Source organism: Plecotus auritus, assembly GCF_963455305.1.
Source record: "Plecotus auritus genome assembly, chromosome: 5".
In the NCBI taxonomy this organism is placed as follows: Eukaryota; Metazoa; Chordata; class Mammalia; order Chiroptera; family Vespertilionidae; genus Plecotus; species Plecotus auritus.
The window spans coordinates 179636946-179662634 of NC_137776.1; the positions used below are offsets into that span (position 1 = coordinate 179636946).

Here is a 25689-nt window from a genome sequence, read left to right on the forward strand (position 1 = left end):
AGAAAACAATTTGGTGGTTCCTCAAAAAATTAAACATCAAGTTACCATGTGACCTAACAATCCTACTCTTAGGTATATACCCAAGAGAACTGAAACATATGTCTATACAAAAGCTTATACATTCCTTTCATAGCAGTATTATTCATAATAGCAAAATGGAAACAGCCCAAATATCTGTTAATTGATGAATGGATAAGCAAAAGGTGGTATATCTATATAGTGAAGTATTATTCAGCCATAAAAAAACAAAGTACTGATTCATGCTATAACATGGATGAGCCTTAGAACATTCTAAGTAAAAGACACCAGACAAGAAGGCCACATACTTTATGATTCTGTTTATATGAATGTCTAGAAGAAGCAAATCCATAAAGACAGAAAGTAGATGAGTGGCTGCTGGGAGACGGGAGGAATGGGAGTTAGTGCCAGTGAATACAGGGTTTCTTCTGGGGGTGATGAAAAGGTTCTGGAATTAGAGAGTGGTAATGGTTGCACAACTTGGTGAATACACTAGAAACTGCTGAGTTCTGCAGAAAAGGGTACATTTTATGGTATGTAAATTAGGTCTCAATTTTTAAAAATAGTTCTTTCCTCATTATTAAATATTAATTGTAGCAAACTAAGAAAACAAAGGTAGACAAAAAAGCAACCATCCTCTTATTGGTAATATTTGGGGTACGTATATCCAGACGTTTTTATGTGTGAGTCTCCACAAGCATGTTCTGCTTTAGCCTCTTGTGAGGGTGTTCATGTAGGAAGGAATGTTTTGCTTCCTACATAAGTGGAAACAATGGAAACAGTGCACTCTTTGGAGTCAAAAGACCTGGGTTCCTGCTCTGACCACCTCAGGTTTGTGAGCTGGAGAGAGGCACTTCATTTCCTTCCTCCTCTTTAAAAGGGATTGTAATACTTACTTTGTAATATCTTACCCACAGAATGGCTAAAATGAGAAAAAGAAAAAGACCATACCAAGTGCTGGCAAGGTTGTGGAGCAGCCAGGCTGTCAGACCCTGCTGGTGGGCGTGTTAATTGGTTTAGCCGGAGTTGGAAAACTGGCCTCATCTACCAAAGCTGAACTGAACATACACTTGCCTTGTGATCCTGCAGTTCCACTCCTAGGTGTCAGCACAGCAGGAAGGCATTTGAGTGTGTGCCAAAGTGTGCTCAAGAATGTTTATAGCGGCCAAAACCGGTTTGGCTCAGTGGATAGAGCGTCGGCCTGCGGACTCAAGGGTCCCAGGTTCGATTCCGGTCAGGGGCATGTGCCTTGGTTGCGGGCGCATCCCCGGTGGGGGGCGTGCAGGAGGCAGCTGATCGATGTTTCTCTCTCATCGATGTTTCTGGCTCTCTATCCCTCTCCCTTCCTCTCTTCCTCTCTGTAAAAAATCAATAAAATATATTAAAAAAAAAAAAAAGAATGTTTATAGCGGCACGTCTGTAATAGCCAGATGGGAGAGAGTTGTGTGTCCATCAGTGGTAGGATGGACGAAAAATGCATGTGGTAAACTCCCACAAGGCAAAACTGTCATCAGGAAGCACTGATGAACACTCATTCAGTGAAAAAGGATGGATTTTAGACATAATGTTCATTCAGACACAGGTTACATACTATATGATTGCATTCGTACAAAGCCTGGGAGTCAGAGTAGTGGCTGCCCTTGGGAGGCAGGTAGAGAGAGAAGGGCTGCGGTGGGTTCTGGGGCTGGCTGCGCTCTGTCTCTTCATCTGGGTGCTGGTCACGGGGGTATTCACTCTGTGACAGTTCTTTGTCCTGTGCTTTTCTGATCACACGTTGCACTTCTATAAAAAGTTTATTTAAAACACTGAAAGAGGAAGCTTCTGAATCACATTTTTCTCACTAAAACTATTGTTAATGAGAATGAAAGTTTTTGTATTGTTGATAAATAAAATAATTATTTTAACATATTTCATCTTTATCTCTTTCTTTGATCATTTGTAGTTTTATAATGTACATAACATGCTGATACATTAGAACATGTATTTAATTTACAAATAAATATATGTATGTGAGAGGTGCTTACTTACTTTTTTTTAACTGTTGGTAGGGAAGAAACCAAAGGTTTGGCGAGCTATGGCTCTAAGTCATAACAGAAGGGGCAGCCTGAGCAGAGGCCCGACTGTGGGAAGCAGGTGGCGAGGGGTGAGCCTCAAGCTCCTCGCTCAGCATCCTGGGTTTGGGTTGGTTTCTTGTTGCTGGTGCATGAAGTGTGGGACCAGGAGGTGGTGATGAAGCTGGAGAGAGGGGCAGGGGCACAGGGGGAGGGGCTTTGGGGCCCTCAGGCATCCTTGGCGAGCCACACACATACACAGGGGGTGTGTCAAGGGATCTTTTTCCCCAGATTAAACTCTGGGGTTTTCTCTGGGGTTCTTACGTCAAGGTTTTTTCTTTTCTTTCTCTCTCTACTTCCCCACGTGCAAAACCTTGTTTCTACCCTGTTGTGCTGTCACCCCTTTGCTCCCATTGGTCAGAAGACAAATGTTCTGTATCTGACTCTCCAGCAGTTGGGGTTACCTGGACATCCTCCTTTCTCTCAAGCTCAGGTCCATGTACCTCCCTGCAAGCCCTCTCCTCTCTTCCAAGTTCAGCTCCCCTCCTTGCTTTCAGCTATCCTAGCTCCAGACCCTTCATCAGAGAGGGCCAGCTCTTTGTGTGGGTTATGCTTGGCCATGAGAGGATGGGGTGAGGGAATATGAAGAGATGACAATTACTGGGCAGCCAGCTGCCACCCTCCATCCTTTCCCCCCGCAATTCTTGCTCCCTGAGATCCTGCCCTCCCCATTTGGTACTGGTTCTAAGAATGCTTTCCAGCCTTCCCCTGCTCACTGGAGCTCGCCTGCCTTTAAACCTTTGTGGCATGTGTTTTGACCCCCTCTCATGGCCCTGGCCACATTCTGCATTGCATTCTGCTTTTTTGATTTACCCTGTCCTTCCTGTCTTACCTCCTTGACTAGACTTTAAGCTCTTTTAAGGTGGGAAATGTGTCTTGCTTATTATTGTATCCCATGCAGTGCCTTGCTTAATATCTTACAATAGATGCTCAGAAAGCAACGTGGAATCTTTTAGGGCTCCCAGCATCCATCCCTTTTGCAGCCTTGGCCCTCAGGTCTTGATATAACATAAAAGAATATGGAAAGGGGCAGAGAGTGTAGGAGGTTCTGTTCAGGTAGGAGCAGTTACAAAAATGTTAAAAGCTGAAGTATTATATTTTTGAGATTTTCTTGTAGCCTTACCCTTCTGTCAACCCATTATCACAAAAAAGGCAGAAGGTGAAGTTTCTGATGCTTTCCTGGCAGGGCCCCAGTCTTCCTTGATATTTTGTGATTAACTACAGGACAAGTAATTCATGTAGTGCTTAGAAGAAGCAAGTTCCCCCAAACTTATCAGTGGGATCGGTTTCCCTAAGGAGAACACTGGAAACAACTGTTGGCTTAAGGTAAGCACATGAGAAAAAAGAGACTCAGATAAGTAATTTCCTTGAGGTCACACTGCACACAGGTAGCAGAGTTGAGATTTGACTTGGGGTCAGTCTAGTTCCTCTCTACTGTCTGTGCTTTCGGCCTGATTAGAACTGAATTCCATGGGAGGGGCTGCATCTGCCTACCTGCTGCCTGTGCCCTTGCTGGGGCTGCCGATCTCCCTGATCCAGGGCATCTGGGCAGAATTGCTCCCAGTACAAGCAGCTGGCGGAGGACTGCCTCTCCTCTGTCATCACCGGAGGTGAGGGGCACAGGGCAGAGAATCTGCTCCCTACTTCATAGCAGGAAGGTCATGGTTTGCCAGCTCCTTTAGTTTGGGCCCCTGGAGCAAAGGCTGTCAGGTTGTCCAGGGCCACAGGCTTGCTACTGCTGCAGAAGCTCGAGTAGCCTGGCGCGAACGGGGTGTGAGAGCCTGCACCCTTCATCAGGCAAAGTCAAAGGACAGCTCATTTGCAGGGACAGCTTCACACTCAGAGCAGGGGATCCTGTGAGGAGGATGGATGGAGAGGATGCAGAAGGGCTTTAATTTATAGGGAGAGAACTTGCTAAGGGACGAGAGTACAGTGTACCAGAGACTTTCTGGAACTGAAAACAGGGCTTTTGAATTTAAAAATCAATACAAGAACTGAAATTAGTGGTTTGGAAGGTCAAATAGAAGAAATGCCTCACAACCCAGAATAGTAACAAAAAGAAGTGGAAATAATGAATTGTAATGTGAGGTACTTGGAGACCTTGTCCAGGGGACCTGGCATGGGAATAATGGGAGTTTCAGAGAAGAGAAAGGAATAGATGGAGGAGTCACCGAAGAAAATTTCACTGAATTGAAGAAAGATTTGATTCTTTAGATTAAACGGATTCATTAAGCTCACACTGAGACCAGTACTTAGACCTATTTTCTTGCAAAGTTCCTAAACTCCAAGAAGAAAGAAAAAAATGTTAAAATTTTGTTGGAAGAACAGGTTGTTTTCAAAGGAAAGAGAATCAGACTCTCGCTGGTCTTCCCGTGTGCAACCCTGAGGCTGGAAGACATTGGATTGCCATCTCCAGACTGTCAAGGGAGGGGCTGCAGCACTCTGTGTACCTAGCCAAGATGTCACTCACAGCTCATTGCAAAAGAACGACATTTAAAACACGGGAGGGCACAGAACATGGCATTATCTACTAAATGCACCTGAGGAAAGTACCCAGTGACCTTCTCTAGCTGAAGGACAAAGCAGAGCAGAGATATTGAGACAGGGAAAGGAGCAGGGAGGAGGGACAGGAGATGACCTATCCCTGTTTACACTGGGATGTGAGACAGCAGAGTGGGCATGGCACCAGCTGCTCCAGTGACATTTTGACACCTGTTCTGGTCTGCATAGCTCTCCTTCCTTGTCTGGAAGCCATGTCTAAGGGGCTGGATGGGGAAGGGGCTGGAAGAGGGACTGCACACTCTCATCACAGAACATGCTCCCCCACAGACAGCACCTGGGATTCTCAGTGGGTTGGGTGCCTTTAAGTGCCCCCTTGTTTCCTCACACCCAGCTTTCTGCACAACCTTGTCTCCCGATCTTACCCTGTGAGGGCCATGGCCCTGATCACTTAGGAATGGATTGGTGTGCAAGGGAGTGGGGGGTGGGTGGAAGGGGAGGAAGCAAATGGAAAGCAAGGACCAGGCATGATCTTCACATGGGTGATTACTGGTTGGGTGTGCTGAAGGTCAGTCTTTAGGGAGCCTGGGAAGGGAAGTGGCAAGTCTCACCCACTTTTATTTATTTATACATTTTTATATATTTTTATTGATTTCAGAGATGAAGGGAGAGGGAGATAGAGATAGAAACATTGATGATGAGGGAGAATCATTGATTGGCTGCCTCCTGCATGCACCACACTGGGGATTGAGCCTGCAATCTGGGCGTGTGCTTTGACCAAGAATTGAACCTTGACCTCCTGGTTCATAGGTCAATGCTCAACCACTGAGCCACTCCGGTGGGCCAAGTCTCACCCACTTTTAGCTGAAGCCCCTCTGGGGTGGATCCACCTGGGTCTTGCCTGATCTGAACCTGAACCTGAGCCCAGTGCATTGCCCCAGGTATTTGTGCCAATTCTCCCTCCCTCCCCCTCTCCCCTGTACTGCAGGGATGTTTGCACCTGCCAGAGCACCTTCTCTCCTTGAAGTCCTTTTGTGCAGTTCTTGAGCCTTTTTTTTTTTTTTGCAGGTGGCTGGGGGTGCTGATGGGGTGGATTAAGCATTGCAATCTTGCTGTAATCTTGCCCCTTTTTGGAGCAGCCTGGGGGACTAGTTCATTCATTTTTATTGCGAACACAACAGACTGCTGGGAGCTGTGCTGGGAACTGTGGAGAAAATAACATTTGAGCCCTTACATTGTGATCAATACTCCTCAGAGGTGGCCTCAGCTCAGGAATGTAAGACATGTGAAGCTCTTAGATAGGTGCCTGGCCCCCGCCGGTTCTCCTGAGTGCCAGCTGGGGCTGTTAGTTTATGCTCCCATGAGGTGAGTACAGTCACAGATCCCCACTCTACAGAGGGGAAATGGAAGCTTACAGGTGCTTGCAAGTGTCATGTAGGTGGTAGGTGGCTGTGCCAGGATTCAAATCCAGAACTGTTGGATTTACAAGTCTTATCTCTGAGGTTAAATGAGATAGGTGTGACTTCTGGTTTAGCAGGGAGATGCCCAGAGAAAGCAATTCTGCCATAGTGACAAGTGCTACAGTAGGCTAAATGGAGGGCGCACCAAGGAGAGGCCCTTGACCCACCCCCGAAGGATGGAGGAGAAGAGACAAGTATTCACGCCGAGTCCTCGGTGTGATCAACGTTGCTTCCCCGTCACCCAGGGGATACACCTCAGTCTCCTTTGGGCTTCACTGAGGAGGCACTAGTTTAGTGGTCTGAGCACATGCTCAGTCAGGGAGTAATCATTGAGGGCAGGGGTGTGTCTGCTCCTTCCAGCCAGATTCCTGGGACCTTTCATTGGGAAAGACCCTCCTCTTCCAAGTACCATGTGACCTGAGTCCCTGTCACTGCCTGCTTGGGGACACATGCACATGGCCTGGGTTAGCTCTGTGCTGCCCAGCTATCTCTCACTCCACTCCTGTCCCTCCAGTGAGCACATTCGGCGGTCCCATCGGACTGCTTCATTGCAGTTACACATGAAGGAATGAAGCACCATTTTAAGTTTATGATTGAAAACTAAGCTAAATAAACCCCACCATTGCCTTCCACCCCCACAAATCAAACTGGGTTAGTTTGCCTATTTCCCTTCCAGTCCTTGTCCACAGGGCAAGAGGGTTTTTATATACAGTTGTGCCTCTGCCTCTTGCTTCCCTTTCACGGTTAGAAATGGGAGTTATCAGTTAGGGAACGGCCACCAGGTGGCACCACAACACCAGACATCTGACTCCAACCGCCTAAGTCGGTAATACCTAGTGATGAGCCATCCTTGAAGTGCTTGTCTATGGAAGTTTATTTTCAATTTTCTCTTTAAATGCTATGCTTCTCATAAATGTTTATCATAATGATTAAAAAATAGAACAGGTATACAAAAAGTAGAAAGTAAAAGTGTCATACAGTGACACCTTTAAGAGGTAATGATATAAACAATTGAATAGATATCCTCTGTACTAGTATGTGTGTTCACAGTATGCATAAATATTTAAAAACATGTCCAAATGTCACGTTCTCAGTGAGGGCTTCTCAGACACCCCCCACCCCCTTCAAAATTGTAACTCTGTCCCCTTCCCACTTTCCCTATCCCCTTTTCCTGCTTTGCTTTTTTCTCTTATCTGTCACCAGCCAACATACCATATATTTTACTGAATGCTTTATTTTTATTTGTCATCTGTTTACTCCAGAATGTACAGGGGAACTTTGGGCTTTTTCTTCACTGCTCTATGCCCAGCACCTGGAACAGTGCCTGACACATACTAGTGTAGAGACATCATCATAGTCCCTTACCTAGACTTTCAGTAAATATGCGTTGAATGTATGAATGTTAATATGTCCTGAATTTGTGGACATCTTTCTCTGTCTGTAAATATTGATCTACCTCATCCTATTAAACCACTGCTTCGTGTCACCTTGAATGGACACATCCCACCACCTGTCCTGAAACACAGCCATGTGGTTTCTCAGTGTTTCCTTGCCTTTTGTAGGTGGTGGTGCAGTCAGTGACCTTCCTGGAACATACCCCCTGGTTGCCAGTCTGATGACTTCCTTGCTTTGCTCAGATTCTGGGCTTAGTGCTTTACACACAACCTCATGTAATCCGCATACCATAAACCTCACACCTGGGAAAGGTGCCGCTCTAAGCTTCTCTCTTTGTAGGTGACAAGCCCCTGCCCAAGACCACATGTCTGCCGAGCGTTGAGCCATAGCTCTTAGAGGGAGATTCATCTTTTATTTTTTTAATCCACACCTGAGGATATGGTTTAACTGATTTTACAGAGAGAGGAAGGGAGAGAGAGAAACATTGATAGGTTGCCTCCTGTGTGCCCTGACGGGGGATGGAACCTGCATCCTAGGTATGTGGCTTGACCATGAATCGAACCCAGAACCTTTTGGTGTATAGGATGACTCTCCAACCAGCCAGGGCAGCGGAGGCGTGTTTCTGTATTGAGGATATTGCTTCCTCATCTCTCATGTAACATCACAAACACCCTTTCCCCACTTTGTAGATTGTCTTTCATCTTTTTTTTTTTGCCCTTTGTTTTTTTGTCTTTTCTTTCATCTTTTTAATAATGTCTCTTCCTAGTCAGAAGTTTTAATTTTTAATGTAGTTAAACCTGCCAATAGTTTCTTTTGTTTTCTGGCTTTTGTTTCACCCTAGAGCGGACTTTTTCACCCCAAGATTATTAAAAAGCGATTTGTGTATCCACTAGTATTTTTGTGAGGATTTTTTGTTTAAATCTTCAATCCATCAAAAATTTATTCTTCTGTATAATACTAGAGGCCCAGTGCACGACATTCGTGCACTTGGGGGGCCGGGGCGGGGTGGTCCCTCAGCCCGGCCTGTGCCCTCTCGCAGTCTGGGAGCCGTCAGTCAGACATCCTTAGCGCAGCTCTCCCGCCACCACCGCTGTGCTTGCCAGCCGTCAGCTTGGCTTCTGGCTGAGTGGTGTTCCCCCTGTGGGAGCACACTGACCACCAGGGGGCAGTTCCTGCATTGAGCATCTGCCCCCTGGTGGTCAGTGTGTGTCATGGCGACCAGTCGTTCCACAGTTTGGTCGATTTGCATATTACCCTTTTATTATATAGGATGGGGTAAAATTTTAAACTAATGCCCCCCTCAAGTGAATAGTAGATTGTTTCACCAACATTTATTGCCTAGTGCCTTCTTCCTCACTGTTTGAAATGCCATCTTGGTCAGATATTAATTCTCATGTATCCTGGGTCCTGTGTTGTGGACTGCTCTGTCCTGCCGATCTGTTCATCTCTTCCACGGGGCTTCCTGGCAGGACAGGCCCCTTCTCATCATGCTGATTTTTTGAAAACTTCTTAGCTCTTTTAATGATTCTTCCAGATGGAAGTTCAAATTTACGTGTTGAATGCCAAAATGAATTCCCTTAGGATTTAGAATGAGCTTACATTTTATACATATATCAGCTGGGGAGAATTGATGTCTTTACAATATTCTTCCTTATTAAGAGAAGTGAAATAGCTCTCCTTTGATTTCAAACTCCCTTATTTTGGTCTTTTAGTAAAATTTCATAATTTACCTCAAATGAAATTTGTTCATTTCTTAAAATATATATATGTAGGCTCTTGTGCCAGTACATTTTTGCCATTTATTGTTTGGATAGAAGAAACAGGTGATTTTATGGCCAGATGTCTAACACCTATAGCTTCTTCCTTAACCCAGTTCCATTCTGGTTTGTTGATGTCATCCTTTCTTGTATTTTAACACTGCATCAGATTTCTTGTTTTTATTTCTTTGGTCATTTTAACAAGATTTGAAAAGGGGAAGGCGAATGTGTTGACCCAGTATATGGTTTTGAAAGCAAAATCTATTTTTATACTTTGATGTGAAAATGTCATTTTCTCTGTACACCCCTGACAAGCAGCAGTGTCCAGGAACGTGCAGGCCAGGCAGGCACACTTAGGGGTACATGTGGGAGTCAGAGAAAGCTGAGCCCAGGCAGGGCCCTGTTCCCCTTGGGCAGTGGTCGGCAAACGGCGGCTCGTGAGCCACGGTTTGCCGCTCTGTTGACTAATGTTTGCCGACCACTGCCCTTGGGATCTCACAGCAGCAAGTGGGAGAAAAGAGGGCCTTTAACAGGTGTGTGACCCAGGGGTCCTCAAACTACGGCCCGCGGGCCACATGCGGCCCGCCGAGGACATTTATCCGGCCCGCCGGGTGCCGCTGCCTGTCCTGCTTAGCAGCCGACTCGTCCCGGGCCCGCAGTGCGCATGGGAATTTGTTCATAGTTTTTTTTTTTTAAACTATAGTCCGGCCCTCCAACGGCCTGAGGGACAGTGAACTGGCCCCGTTTAAAAAGTTTGAGGACCCCTGTGACCTTTTGGCACTTAGTGATGCTCCTAAAGGGTGTGGCCCAGTTAATGACCTGGACCCCTACCAGTCAGACCAGTTACCAGGTGTACCGGTTAATAATGCGGATTTTGTAATCAAAGAAAACACGGTAATTTCAAGAGAAATATCAAAAGTGCTTTATTCAAAGTAATGTCCATCGCTAGCTACACATTTCTCCCACCTTTCAGGTAATTTGTGGATACCATCCCAATAGAACTTTTCTTGTTTTGAGGCAAACCAGAGACCTAATTTTCTGCTTCTTCATACATTTTGAAGTGCTGCTCAGAAAGTGCGTGTGCCATCGATCGGCACAAGTGGTAATCTGAAGGAGCAAGGTCTGGTGAATATAGTGAGTAGGTTAATACTTCCCAGGCAAGATCTTTTAACGTGTCTTTAACTGGTTTTGAAGTATGTGATGGTGTGTTATCACGAAGCAAAATTACTTTGCCGTGTCTTCTGACCCATTCTGGTCGTTTCACGATCAAAGTGTGGTTCAAATTGATTATTTGTTGTTGGTAGCAATCAGTATTAACAGTTTCATATGGTTTTAGAAGCTCATAATACACCACACCTTCCTGATCTCACCAAACGCAGAGCATTGTCTTCTTTCCGAAGCGATTTGGCGTTGCAGTCAATGTTGATGGTTGACCTGGATCAACCCATGATTTTGTGCATTTGGGATTCTCAAAATAAATCCACTTTTCATCGCCAGTTACAATTCGATGCAAAAAAGACTTTCGTGCCGTTGAAGCAACATTTTACTGATGACTTTTTGGTTTTCCATTTGTCTTTAGTTTAGTTGATGTGGGGCACCCATTTTCCTTCCTTTAAAATCTTTCCCATTACTTGTAAATGATCGGAAATTGTTTGCTGAGCAACGTTTAATCTTTCTGCAAGTTGTTTTTGAGTTTGACATGCATCTTCATCCAATAATGCTTGTAATTGTTGGTCTTCAAACTTTTCGGTTGACCTGGACGTTCTTTGTCTTTCACATTGAAATCATCACTTTTAAAGCATTTAAACCAGCGTTCACAAGTAACTTGAGTGGAGCATGTTCACCATAAGCTTCCCGAAGTATACGATAACTTTCAGCAGCACTTTTTTTCAAAATAAAGTAATGAATTAAAACTTCCCGCAAATGCTCTTGTTTTTGGCATGAAATTCCATATTTTTAAGCGTAACAATGTCTATGATGTTAACACCTTCAGCAAATTTGACATATGAAGTTTTGAAGCTTGCTGTCAATACAACAAAATAGTATACATATCAAATAGTATATATCTCAACATACTCGATCTATTGAAAAAAATCCACATTATTAGCTGGTACACTTAGTAAGTCTTCTGCCTGTGGCAGGAACTTGGAGGGAGAGAGGGAGTAAATCATTTCCTGTCCCCATCCTCTGTCCACCAAGACAGTGCATGTTTGGCCCACATGTCATCCGTGTGAAATACCTGAACCTCTACACCCCAGAGCTGTAACTCTCCAGCAATGGTTTGTACAGGAAAGGGCGAGCCCTCCTTACAGGCCTGGTTGTAGAGATTCTGTTGGGTTGGGGAGTGGAGTGGGATGTAAGGATGTAGAATCCCTTTTTAAATTTTTAAACTTTTTATTTTGAAACTAAAGGCTCAATGCACAAAATTTGTGCAAGGGACTTGGCCCTCGTAGCCCCGGCTTTGTCTGTAAGGTCATCCAGAAGGACGTCTAGAAGGTCGTTTGGCTGTCTGGTCTAATTAGCATATTATGCTTTTATTATTATAGATAATTTTACACTTACAGATAGATAAATAGAAATTCACATATACCCTTCACTCAACTTACATGTTAACAGCTTACATAACCACAGTACAGCTATCAAATTAACATTGGTGCAATACTGTGAACTAAACTGTCGACCTTTTTCAAATGTCACCAGTTTCCCCCTAACGTTTTTTTCCTGTTCCAGGATTCAGTCCAGGATTCCTCCCTGCAGTTAGTTGTTGAGTCTCGTGAGTCTCCCAGTCTGTGACAGTTTCCTCGTCTGCCCAGAAGGTCACATCCTCGTTGGATGAAATTTATGGTCTTATTTTTGTGCTTCTGTTTCACATACGTTAAAAGCGCCTCATCCAGGAGACGTCATCGAGCCCTGGGTGTTGTTACAGGTGCCCGGCTGGCTGGAACTCTTGTGGAAATCAGCTTCTCCTGCCTCCCCAGGCTGCCCTCCTCCAGGGCAGGTCTGAGTAGTGCCACCGTTCTTTCTCCAGGGGCAGGGGAAGCAGCTAACCAGCCCACCCTTGCCAACTTCTCTGAGGCTTGCTTTGTCAGATGTCCTCCTCTCTTTCTCTTGCGTTGTTAATATAACTCATTGTGCTTGAGAACATGCCCAAGAGTGCCCAGAAAACCCCAGTCCCATCTCCTGCCTGTGTCTCTTGCCTTCCCTTTTCTGCCCAGCTGGCCGGGGGGAGTCAGGAACTTCTCCCCCCTTGCAAGTCAGCCTTTCCCTGACAAGATGGTGCTCTTCCATCCGATCCCAAGGCTGTCTCAGGTGTCTGCGGTGGACCATCCTCATTTCTTCATTCTCTGTCTTACCCCCATTTCCTGAAGTTCTCTTCAAGCCCTCCCACAAGTATCCCTAGGCCTCCCATTTTCCTGTGGGAAAAAACTGCTTACACTTCTGGTGGAAAAATCAGGTCTTCCTTACCAGCCAGTGGCTGCAGGTGGGCATCTCTCTCCACCTGTTTCCGTAGCCTTGTTTGGAACCAGGGAACCTGTGGTTCAAGAGTAACTATATGTGTTCGCATGGGGCATGGGGAAGCGCTAGCCAGCCTCTTCGTGAAGCGTTTACATTAAAACTATCCAGCCAATCAGAGCATTCGTTTTCTTTTGAGAACCCTTTCCTGGGCTTATGAGAACTGCATACTCATCACTCATATTCCTCCTGTTGCCTTAACTTTAAATTGGTTTCTCGTAGTCTTGTGCTGAGAGCATTGCCCATGCCTGCCCTGCCCCAGGGGGTGAAGGAGGTGGTGAGGGGTTAGCACTAGCCTCAGCTGTCATTCATTGAGACACTGCCCCAGCACTCTCATCATCCTATGAACCCTTCAACATCTGTGAGGGAGGAGGGACTGCGAATCTCCCCATTTTTACTGATGAGGAAGGTGACACGTGGCCAGGTCCAGAAACTTGCCAAGGGCCCAGAGTAAGTGATAGGTGAGAATTCAGATCCTGATGAATCTGTTCTCTAAGCCACAGAGGCACTGGCTCCTTTTCCTGCCTCAGAGATGGTGCCACAGCCGTCCTGTTCTGAGGTCACCAGATCTGCGATCGATGGCAGGTCGTGCACCTCTGGGCTGGAGCAAGCTGAGCTGCAGGCTATGGGAAGGCCCCCGAGTCCAGCTGTCCAGGTGCTGTAGGTTCGTCTTGCTATTTCCCAAGTGAATGTAAACAGTGCTCTGATTATTAAACCACAAATTCATTTAAAAGTGTTGGTCATTTATCACAGCTTTTTGTTATCAAGGGTTTTTTTATTTTTATTAAAATATTTTCATTGATTTCAGAAAGGAAGGGAGAGTGGGGGGGAGAGAGAGAGAGAGAGAGAGAAACATGATGAGAGAGAATCATTGATCGGCTGCCTCCTGCATGCCCCACGCTGGGGATCGAGCCTGCAACCCCGGCACGTGCCCTGACCCGGAATTGAACTATGATCTCCTGGTTCATAGGTCGATACTCAACCACTGAGCCACGCTGGCCGGGCTCAAGGGTTTTTCTTAGCCAACAGATGTAAAAAGAACTAAATCACTTCCAGTGTTGAAAATGAAGGTCTCTAAAATGCATTTTCATATATACTGATATGTCTGTGTATCTCCTTGTATTTCTACATACATGGATGTGTGCTTAACTGATGCCCTACATGGTGTAAACTGTGTAACCTGAGCACAGGGCCAGGGGCTGTGGGGGGAGGAGACTTTTCTATTTTTTACCTTTCCTCCCAGTTTATGTACTTTTAACATGTACATGTTTTACTTTTATGTAAAAATTCAGGAAGTCCTCCTGCCTGCAAAGGTTAGGCATCCCGGGGGACTTGATGTTTCTGAGGATGAGATGGGCCTTGCTCATCCCTGCTTCTCAGGCTTCAGCACAGTGTGTGGGCTGGGGCGTGGGGGTGTTGGTCAGTGCCTGTCACCTGAATTTGTGGATCCCTGCCTGTTTGTGTAGACCCTACCTCAGCTCCATAAATGTAGGTATTTCCCTTGCCCAAGAAGATACCCATCCGTATCCCCTTTTCATGGTATCTGCTGACCTTCAATCTCTAAACCAGGGGTGGGCAAACTTTTTGACTCGAGGGCCACAATGGGTTCTTAAACTGGACCGGAGGGCCGGAACAAAAGCATGGATGGAGTGTTGGTGTGAACTAATATAAATTCAAAGTAAAGGAGTGGAGGGGAGAGCAAGAGAACCGGATAGAACAGCCGGATCCGGCCCGCGGGCCGTAGTTTGCCCACGGCTGCTCTAAACCCTGCCCTCCTAAACGCTGCTGCTTTCTCTCCACGGAGGTGCAGTGGCCTTTGGACACAGTGGTGCCTCCCAGCCCATTCCCTGCCCCTCAGTGAGGAGGTGAGAGATGGGATGTTGAACATCTGGTGGGATGATATGAAAGGAGCAGGGGAGGGCGGGGGCGGACACTGCAGTGAGTGATGGCATGGCAGGTCTGACGTGCTTACGTGGCCAGGCCGCTCTGTGAAAGCCACCAGATGCTGCTGCTTGCCAGGAAAAGAGGCTTGGCCAGCTTAGAGAGGGTCAGGAGGAGGTAGAGATAACAGCAGTGCCAACCACACAAGGCCGGCCTTCCTGAATGCTGGCAGGTGGTCCAGCCCCAGAGGGATGGGCCCCAAGGGAAACCTTTTGGCAACACAAAATCTGGTCCTGTGTCTGTGGTTCAGAGTGTGGACACGCATGTACACTTATCGCTCCTGCAGTGGGCCAGATATTGGTGGAGGGGTTGTGGGCAGAATCCCGCATTGTTTCCTTCCTATTCGTCTTTGTCGCAGCCTCTGTTCAAGCGCAGGAAGGTGGAGCAAGCTTCGACCACGTCGGCGGAGAGCAGCCCCACGCCGAGGAAGCGGGCCTGGCGTCCATTTTCATACTTGTCCGAACATTTGGAAGAGATCACTCTCCTGTAATTGAACATTCCTGGATGTGTGTATTTTCTTTGAAACAGCCTCCATAAGCTTAGAAAAAAGTGGTTTTTCTGCCTTCTCAACAGTGGTCTGCACCAGACTGTCTCATGTTATTTTCTTGGTTTCCTGAGCCTGAATTGCTGAACAGAATTCTGAGTTTGGAAGAAAACCAATGGTGCATATGGGATTTTCCTTCCCCTCCTCAGGAGCCCACACACACCAGACCAGACTCTGTCATAGGGAAACAAGAGACGTGGGATTGTTCTGTGGTTCTGCTACAACTGCCACGTGCTTGCGGAGTTACATCATGAGAATCGCTTTTTCTCCTGCTGTGTTTTGGTTTCCAAGGAGGCATTAGCAGCTGGAGTGTGTGTGTGTGTGTGTGTGTGTGTGTAAGTGTGTGTGTTTGTGTGTGTGTGTGTGTGTGTGTGTTTGTGTGTGTGTGTGTGTGTGTGTGTGTGAGAGAGAGAGAGAGAGAGAGAGGGAGAGAGAGAGAGGTGAGAGAGGCAGAGGGAGGGTGGAAAATAGGGTTTTGGTGTGTACAGATTAAAATGGCCCAACTAAAAAAGTTGGTGCTCTTACTTTTAGGCCAGACTGCCTCCAGTGTGGAATGGAACACAGTCAATGCAGGCATGTCAAACCGTATCCCTAAGTGACAGTATAATTTCTCTCTGAGTGCCAGTTTCCTCATCTGTAAAAAAATTTTTTTTAATGCATATACATCTTTAGCCAGAGCCTGAAACAAAGTGTCTAGTAAATTATCGGGATGACAGTGGTGATCAGACCGCACAGCTCAGGGCTTAGGAAAAACTTTGCCATGTTTGCTGCACAGATGTGTTAGGGCCGCCGTCAAACAGACTCTGTGCCTGGCTTGTTTGCTGCTGTGCCCCCAGTGCCCGTGTTAGTCTAGGGTGGGCACGGGGCTGAGATAAAGGGAGAAGGGGGAGGATTCCTGGTGCTCCTGGCACACTGGCATCGCATACCTGTGCGCTTCTATACCTGCTCACACTGCCCTCTTGTTCTCCGCTCTTTCCTTGAAACACTGCCACTGGTCCTTTAAGACCCAACTCAATGGCTCTTCTCAGTGATGTCTTCCTTGACCCTCACCCCCCACCCCCAAGATGAACCTGTAATGTGTCCTTGCTGGACTTTCTCTCCCACCTGCACCACAGGACACAGGGCTGTGTCACCTTTGACTCCGGATCCCAAGAACTGGTGCACCAGCTGTCTCAGTAGAGGATGACTTGGGGCTGTTGAGAGGATGACTTGGGGCTGTTCAGTGAATGATGAGCAAACTGCTGATGAGCGTATGGCTTTTAGGTCAACATCTATCCGGTCATAACGGCCCCAAGTCATCCTCTCTTCCTTTTCTCTCACATGCACTCTATTAACAAGTCTTGTCTGTTTCACCTCCAGACCTTCTCCCAAATCCATCCCTGGTCCCTGTGGCCAGCAATCTTGTCATCACCGTTCCTTACCGACCACTGGCTTCACTGCTTCTGTTTTTTTTGGCTCTCCAACCCAGTTCTCCACACAGTAGCTACAGTGACCTTCAAAACAGATCAGGTCATGTCACTCCCCTGCTCAGAACCCTCTAGTGTACTCCAAATAAATCCCAACTCCCCACCGTGGCCTGCAAGGCTCTCCAGGCCCTGGCCCCAGCCTGTCTGTCCACCGCCTCCCACTCTCTAAGCTCCAGCCATGGCCACCTGCCTCCATCACAAAGCTTCTATGCTCATGTGCATCCCAGGGCCTTTGCATTTGCTGTGCCCTCTGCAAAGAACAGTCCTTTTCCTGTGGTTGACTCCTTCCTAAGGTTCAGTTCAAAGATCACATCTGCAGAGAGTCCTTCTTGGACCATCCTGGCAAATACAGTATCCCCTCCATTGTGTTTTTTCAAGACATTTCTCATTATCAGAAACTAGTGGCCTGGTGCATGAAATTCGATGGATCCCCCAGCCTGGCCTGTGCCCTGTCACAGTGTGGGAGCCCCACAATCCATGGCCCCAAAGAGGTAGGCCCCGTCCACTCATCTGGGGCTTCTTGATGGATTGCCCCAAAGCGGTAGGCCGGAGCCAGGGGTCCTGCCTCTGCGCCGCGCGGAGCTGAGGGACCCCCAGGCCTCGAGCAGAGGCCTCTGCTGGGCCCCAGGCCTCCTGGTGATGGATTGTGATGGTGTGATGCAAGTCCCTGGCGCTGCAAGTCCCCGCCCACCTGCGCCTACTGCACACGCAGCCTCCTGCTGATGGGTCGTTACCCATGAGGGCGTCCCGACCATTTGCATATTACCCTTTTATTAGTATAGATTATCTTCTTGTTCACGGTATTTTCTGACTCCCACCCTGGAATGTGAAGTCTATGGGAGCAGGGACTGCTCACTTCATGGTCTCAGTGCCTGGAACAGGGGTTCTCGACCAGGCATCTCTGAATTTGAATGGGGAAAAATGGCATCTTTATTTTCACAAACTTCTCTCAGTTACTAACATAGACAACGAATCACAGTAATATTGACAGTATATGGGACTTTGTCACCAATAAAAATCACAGATATTTTCCTATCACATATTAGCTGTGGGTATCAGAATGCCTGTGCTCATACTGCTTTGAAATTATGGTAGTTTCCAGATCCACCAATAGATCTTGTTATTTAATGCAATAATCAAGCAATCAATCAATAAGTAAATAAAATTTATTCCCTTACTACATTGCAATTGTTTTAAAAATAATTTAATGACTGTATTTTATATAATTGGTCTCCTGAGAAATCCTGTGTAATCAGTTTCCTGTATAATTTTATTTTACGCATTTAAAAATATTTCTGTGAGAAAGGGCCTCGAGGCTTCACCAGACAGCCAAAAGGGTCCAAGGCACACAACGGTTAGGAACTCCTAGTGCGAGTGTGCCTGTGTGACACCTGAGCTCAGTGAGTGGATGGATGGATGGTGGCATGTATCTTCCCCCATTCACATGGGCCCCTGTGTGACCTTGGTGTTTAGGAAATGGCCTTTGTCAAGGTCTTTGGAAATCTGTCTGACACTGAAAAAGAGGCATTTGTTACAAAGCAGTGGGAACCAGGCCCAGTGCTCTCCTCCCCTTTCAGACACGGCTGTCTCTTGAGCTTCTCTCTGTGCATCTCCTTTTGACCAACTGCCCCTGTACCCGGCAGGATTTGGCCAACATCTGCTCCCGAGGGTACAGTGCCTCTGTTTGGTTAACCAGCAGAGATTGGCATCTCGGGGTTCCGAGCTCTCAGGAGAATGAGGTGGCCACTGTGGTTCAGTCAGTCCGGCCTGGGAGGCTTGGCTCCCATCGTCAGGGGCCAACCCGTGGGGTTGGGAAGGGGTTGTTAGGGAGGGGCTGAGCCCGGCTGACCTCCTTGTTGGGAGTCTGGTTCCTGGCCAGGGGTTGGGGCTTGGCCAGGCCTCAGGGACTGAAGGTGGATGGGTGGAGGTTTCTCTGGGCCCTGGAAAGGATCTTCCATTCTGTTTGGTTCTGTTTTTTTCTTAGCATGTGAAATATCACTTGTCTGAGAATTGTTGCCCATAAATTAGTCTGTTTTCGTCAGTGGCGAGACATGCAGGAGTGAGATCGGAAACAAGCTCTGTCTGTCTTTCTAGCTTAGGCTGCCGGAAGCATAGTGGGTACACAGACAGTCAAGACCAGACTTGTACCTCCTTGTTTTCCATCTTTCCCAGTGACCTTTGGGCTTGACCTTGCTTACCAGGACTGATTATGTCCTTGGCACCACACACCCAGCATGTCCTAAATTAAATTCATCATCTTTTCCCGCACCTCTGTCCCTTCACCATCATCCTTCTGGTACCTCCAGCCAGAAACCATTCATCCTCGGCTTGTGTTCCCTCCTGCCCTCATCAATTTCTATTGAATTTCTGCCCTTACTACCTTTCGGTCTGTCTCCTTCCCTCTGACTTCACTGCTACAAACTTAGCTCAGAGGACCCTCCTCATCTGTTGCCTGGGAAATTGCAGTTGGCTTCCAGCTGGAACCTTTGCCTTCTCCTTCTCTCCCCCCATTACATTCTCCCTACTCTCCTCGCCACTTTCCTGCAAAAAGCTGATGTGGCTACAGTTCTGAGATGTTTGGTGATGTGGTAAATGCTGTGCTAGAATTGTGTACGCACACATTGCCGCTCTGTTGCCTAATGAGTTTGCCGACCACTGGGATAGGGGCTTAATCACAAGGAACAACAACAGCCTGTAATTATTGGAATCGAGAGTCTAGGTCAGTGGTCGGCAAACTCATTAGTCAACAGAGCGGCAAACCGCGGCTCGCGAGCCGCATGTGGCTCGTGAGCTGCAGTTTGCCGACCACTGGCATAAAGCAACTGATGTTGCTTTGGGTGGTCCAGGCATGATAACCAGATGAAATGACAGCTGAGTAGGATCTTGAATGCTGACGGGATGGGGGACAGCATGAGCTGATGCACCAAAGTGTGAGTCACGTTAGCTCCCTGGGCTTCTGATTGCTCTGTGCACTGTGGGTGTAATGGTAGGGCTGCCCAAGGACTGCAGTGAGGGTTCGATGAGCTGAGGTGTGTAAAACGCATGCCACCAGGCGAGTACTGTGCAATATTAGCTGCTCCACATTATTGCTGCTAACATGGTCTGGTGCAGTGGTCGGCGAACTCATTAGTCAACAGAGCCAAATATCAACAGTACAACGATTGAAATTTCTTTTGAGAGCCAAATTTTTTAAACTTAAACTTCTTCTAATGCCACTTCTTCAAAATAGACTCGCCCAGGCCGTGGTATTTTGTGGAAGAGCCACACTCAAGGGGCCAAAGAGCTGCATGTGGCTCGCGAGCCGCAGTTTGCTGACCACTGGTCTGGTGCACAGGCAGACACAGCAGAATCCGTTTGTCTTCTTCACCTGCCTCCACTTTAAAACAAAGATCACAAGTGCCTGCAAGGGCCAGGTGGGCGGCCACTGCTCAGCGCAGCTGGTGGTCGTCAGGCAGGGATGTGGGCCTGGTACTGCCAGGTATTCCTAGTTTTAAGAAATGTCAGAAATCCAGGATCCTGCATGAAACCTTTCAAGTTTTAAACATTGGTGATTAATTTAAAAAATATTAAAACCTGTGCAAGCCCAACAAAGTACATCTGTGGGCCACATTTAGCCCAAAGGCCACCAGCTTATAATCTTTCTTTAAAGGTCTCTGGGGTCATCTGCTCAAATCTGTCACACCTTTTCCCCAGGGGTGGGGTCCAGTTGTCTTTGAGGGCTGGTTTTTATGAGCTCCTTTGCCTTGCAGCACTTCTCCAGACGGGTTATGTCACCGACAGAGGCTGCCCTGAAGCTCCCTGTGGCTTGGAGACTATGTACAAGAGGAATGGTCTGATGGCTAGCGTGTTGGTCACCTCCGCCACTCCACAGGTATGGAGCCTGCGAGGATCTGACAGTGGGGGCAGCAAAGCTGCCAGGCTCCAGCTGAGTCATGAGCAGCAAAGCTGCAGGGCTCCATGAATACCACCATTCTTAGCACTCCCGAGGCCCTGGCCACGCTGGGCGTGAGATTTGGGAGGCAGTCAGTCCTGAGGACCAGTATGTTTTCTGAAGTCTTTCTCTTCAAAGAAAAACAAATAGCTGCTCGGTCCAGTGTTAGCAAGTGCCACATTCCATGTTGGTGCACGAAGAGATCAGACCTTTCCCCAGAAAAGCCGCCACTGATTATAAATAAGTCACACATTCCGGAATGAAGTCAGACAGAACTGATTCCAACTGGCCTGTGCTCTTATTTACCTTCCTCAGGAGGAAATGGCTGTGAGGACTGGTGGTCTGAGAGTGTCCTGGGCTGGGCCTTTCCCCGGGGGGTTGGGAGTTTTCTTTCCAAGTTCAGTAACGTAACAGGCACGCAGGGGAGTGGGTGTCATCTGTGGCCTGGGGATGCCACCACATCCAGTGCTTGACACCTGGTCCTGTGACAAACTGGCCGTGCTCAGTGTCCTGAGCTCACAGGGCCCTTAGAGTGGAGCTGGGCTTTTGAAACGATCCTGTGTAATCAGCTAGAAATTCACAGGAACTAGCTCATTTCTTATAAACCTTTAGAAAGTTTTCCTATTTTGATCTCTGGTTCTGAAAAGCAGACTTGTGGGTGCCTTTTAAATTTTTCTGATGGCGCCAATATAGGTTTAAGTAACGTTACTGCATCATCACTGCCAGCACCACCAATGAATGTATTTGGGGCAATTTTTGATTAAACAAGGACCCTTGTTTGAGCACGTATTTGGGGCCGATGCAATGGGCATTACAGGAAAGTTATAAAACCTGAAGCCCAGGAATGGACTGTTTGGCAACTAGAGGAATCAGAATTCTGTTTCTATTTACAATTTACACCCCATCTACAGTAAAACTTCTTTCTTCTCTACTCTCCCTGTATATACACATTCGTGTGCACACACGCATACATGTATACTGTATATATGCACACAACATGTGTGTATACAGATACATGTGTGCATTCCAGAACATGGTAAATACTCAAACATTTGTTGAATGAATGAATGAATACATGTATAATTGAAGTGCTCAATACTTTTTGGTGACTGAATGACATGTTTACTCATATCCACACCCACGTTTAGTGCTTACTATATACCAGGCTCATTTTTGGCATCTTCACAGACATTATCTGACTTAGTCCTCACAAAGCCCCATGAGGTGTGGACTGTTGTTTTACCCCTAATTTATAGATGAGGAAACTAAGGCAGGGAGAGGTGGATAAACTGGCTTTGAGTCGCATAGCTGGTCAGCGGTGGGTGGCATTCAATGCCAGGCCTGTGGAACCCAACCTGGTGTGCTCCTGACTGTGATGACGCTACCTGTCCTGAAGAAAACCTGCCCTGTCACCTGCCAGTGCCACTTCCTGGAAGATGGGTGTGGGCATGCTGTGATGCATGGGTCCTCCTCTGCTCAGGGAGTGTACAGGACTGAGGGCAGAATAGAGGGCCACGTCCAGGGGCATTGACGGTTAGTCTTCGTTACTTTTCAAAAGTGTAACACAGGTTTTCCTCAGGGGAGACTGTCCCATGACCCATACAACTTTTAAATTAGCTACCCCCGAGCCCACCCAGACGCCTAAAGCCCTAGAACCAGCATCTCTGGGGGGCGGGGGTGGTGGGGGGAGAGGAGGGGTGAGGATTCTGCCAGTTGCTCTGTGAGCTTCATTTTCTATAATTCACTGCAGCTCTGGGCAGTAGGTTCCAACAGTGCCATTCACAGATGCCTGGGACTTGGTAAGATGAAGGCACTCACCTGAGGTTGGGCAGCAGCTGGTGTGGAGCTGGCCTTTTAACCACCATGGGACCCTGCTTCTTAAGATCATGTTGCAGTTTTGGGTATAGTAGACTCATTTGTAAAGCCTTTAAATGGCACAGGCCTTTGAAATCTGCAGGTTTAGTTTCTGCTTCTCCTTTTAACCTCACATTTTCAGTTATTGACTATTGGTTTCCCTCACTGGCCTAAAAACACTCTAGTTTCCAGTAAGATTGCAAAGTTTTTCCAGATATAGCCATTTTGGAAAGAGTGAAATAAAGAGGAATTAATAAAAGCATATTCTCTAAATCCCAGTCCAAGATGTTGAGGTTAATGGAAACCACAAAATCCCTCTTCGTGGATTGAGACGAATAAAACCATTTATGAACAGGGCACAGTTTTTGGGTGGTAAGTGTGATTGGTTCCCCAACGTAGGATTTGATGAAATGAAATAAAATTGAGGAGAAGGTATGCTCAGCATTCTGGGATCCCTGTAGTGTTGGGTTTTTCATGCAACCGGCCACAATTGGGGAGTTTTAACTTGCTTTTTTATGGGAGACACTTGACTTGTAGGACTCACAGTGTTCTTCCCAACAAGGGACTCTACTAAATATAACTTTCACGCCTGTCTCCAATGCCAGTCGGTTACCTCTCACCTCATCAGCTCACAGGCTTGAATTCCAAGTGGCCCATACATGAAATAAGCCTTAAGAGCCAGTTCAGCATTTCGTGTAACAATTTCCTGCAATGAACTCAAGTAGAAAAAAAATAAAAAGGTAAAACCAGGTAATGTTTGAAAGATGTAATGAAACAGGTGATCTCCTCAGGCCTCCTAAAATGGGAAGGCCAGTTCCCTCTGAAGGAAGAGTGGGCTATATTTTTTACTCCACCACCACACAGCCTGCTGGAAGCAGGTGGGGTGCAGTGATCTGGGATCCGGTAGATTCACAACCAGGTTCTCCTTCTGGCCTTTCACTTTCCTAGCTGAGCTACCTTGGGGAAGTAACATTGCCTCTACTTCCTTAGCTGTAAAATGGGAATAGTAATAGTGTATACTCAGAGATATTAACATGATGCATATGAAGTGCTTAGCACCGTGCCTGGAACAGAGTGAAGCACTAAACAATACAAGCTTTTATCATAATGCAGTCTGTCACTCTTTGCCTCCTCAGTTCTGAGGTGTAGTAGGCAGTGACTCAAGTCAGCCAGACTGCTCAGGTGGCACGTCTCTCCTGGTCCCCACAGGGCAGCAGCAGCTCAGACTCTCTGGAGGGCCAGAGCTGCGACTATGCCAGCAAGAGCTATGATGCCGTTGTCTTCGACGTCTTGAAAGTGACTCCCGAGGAGTTTGCTGTAAGTAACAAAACTGATGTGTGTGCTGGGTGCTAGAAGGGGTCACTGTTCAGGGCTTTTTGCTCTGGTTGGAGAAAACCCATATGCCCAACAATAGAGGATTGTTGAATAAAATATTCTTTATGAAATACCACACAGCATTAGACAGGGTGCCTTCAATCTAGAAATGAACTACCTTGGGAGGCATTCACAATTAGGAAAAGGGGGGGGGGGAACTTTCAAGAAAGGGAGAGAGTGAAAAATGCAATTCATGTGGAATTTTTCAGCACACATGGCACAGTTCAGACACTCATTACGGAAGAAATAGGTGTGCACAGGGCACACTTGCTTCTAGTAGCAGGTCCGCACTGGTTTTTGCCTGGGTATCACCTGTCCCCCGTGCTGGCCACTGCCCAAAGGGGCCTGTGGGAAGTCTAAGAGGCTAGACCCGTGGTCGGCAAACTGCAGCTCACGAGCCACATGCGGCTCTTTGGCCCCTTGAGTGTGGCTCTTCCATAAAATACCATGGCCTGGGCGAGTCTATTTTGAAGAAGTGGCGTTAGAAGAAGTTTAAGTTTAAAAAATTTGGCTCTCAAAAGAAATTTCAATCATTGTACTGTTGATATTTGGCTCTGTTGACTAATGAGTTTGCCGACCACTGGGCTAGAGGGAAAACAGGAATAACGAGGGGAAAGGCCAGCACACACGTGCGCAGACTAGCTGTGGTGTTTCTGGGCCCGGGTGCTGGCCTTGTGTCTCAGGCACACAGATGGACACTAGGAATGGCCAATACTTGCATTGTGCATTCTACTCCCCTATGTGCTTTTTATTACTTCACAACTTATTTATTTTTAAAATCTTTATTGTTGAAAATATTATAGATGTCCCCTTCCCCCCCCATTACCCTCCTCCACCTGGTTCTTGCCCCACCCCAAGCCTTCACCACTCTACTGTCTGTGTCCATAGGTAAGATTTTTGGATAATCTCTTCCCACACTCCCTCCTCCCTTCCCTTTCAGATTCATCAGTCTGTTCCATGTTTCCATACCTCTGATTCTGTTTAATTCACCAGTTTATTTTGTTCATTGGATTTCTTCCTCGTTTATTTTGATTTTTAAATAAAATTGTTGTTAGATATGTATTTGTTGCCATTTTATTGTTCATATTTTTATCTCTTCTTTTTATTCAATAACTAGAGGCCTGGTGCACAAATTCATGCATGGGAGGGGTCCCTCGGCCTGGCTGGCGATTGAGGCCTATTGGGGGGATGGCCAGCCAGGGGGAGGGACCCTGGGAGGTTGGCCAGCTGGCCCCCCGATAGGGGCCTATCACGGCCGGCTGGCAGGGGGGAGGGGCCACAGGAGGCCAGCCAGGGTGGGGGGGGGGAGGGAGGGGCCATGGGAGGTTGGCTGTGGAAGCGCACTGACCACCAGGGGGCAGCTCCTGTGTTGAGTGTCTGCCCTCCTGTTGGTCAGTACGTGTCATAGTGACTGGCCGACCGGTCATTCCAGTCGTTCTGGTAGTTCAGTTGTAACAGCCACTTAGGCATATATATATATATATATATATATATATATATATATATATATACCCTTCAACTTTTCATATAATACTGGTTTGGTGGTGATGTACTCCTTTAGCTTTTTTTTTTTTTTTTTTTGTAAAACTCTTTATCTTCTAAATGAGAGCTTTGCTGGGTAATCTTGGTTGTAGGTCCTTACTATTCATCACTTTGAATATTTCTTGTCACTCCCTTCTGGCTTGCACAGTTTCTATTGAGAAATCAGCTGACAGTCTTATGGGTGCTCCCTTGTAGGTAACTAACTGCCTTTCTCTTGCTACTTTTAAGATTCTTTCTTTGTCTTTAGCCCTTGGCATTTTAATTATGATGTGTCTTGGTGTGGG

At 46.9% G+C, this 25689-nt stretch overlaps 1 protein-coding gene across 16 annotated transcripts in view; it reads left to right on the forward strand.

The window, feature by feature from the left end:
* The window catches only part of RALGPS1 (Ral GEF with PH domain and SH3 binding motif 1), a 263998-nt gene that overhangs the window by 44835 nt on the left and 193474 nt on the right, over positions 1-25689 (forward strand). For 14 of the 16 annotated variants that reach the window (XR_013960614.1, XM_080668512.1, XM_080668509.1 and 11 more), the window contains exons 2-3: positions 20454-20575; positions 23699-23806. Coding sequence is in view for 15 of the 16 variants with exons in the window: in XM_080668512.1 (XP_080524638.1) it covers positions 20519-20575; positions 23699-23806 (165 nt within the window). In the remaining variant the exon portion in view is untranslated. Of the gene's footprint in view, positions 1-15052; positions 15201-15261; positions 15357-20453; positions 20576-23698; positions 23807-25689 lie in introns of those variants that run through there. The other 2 variants (XM_080668510.1, XM_080668515.1) reach the window with 2 other exon arrangements.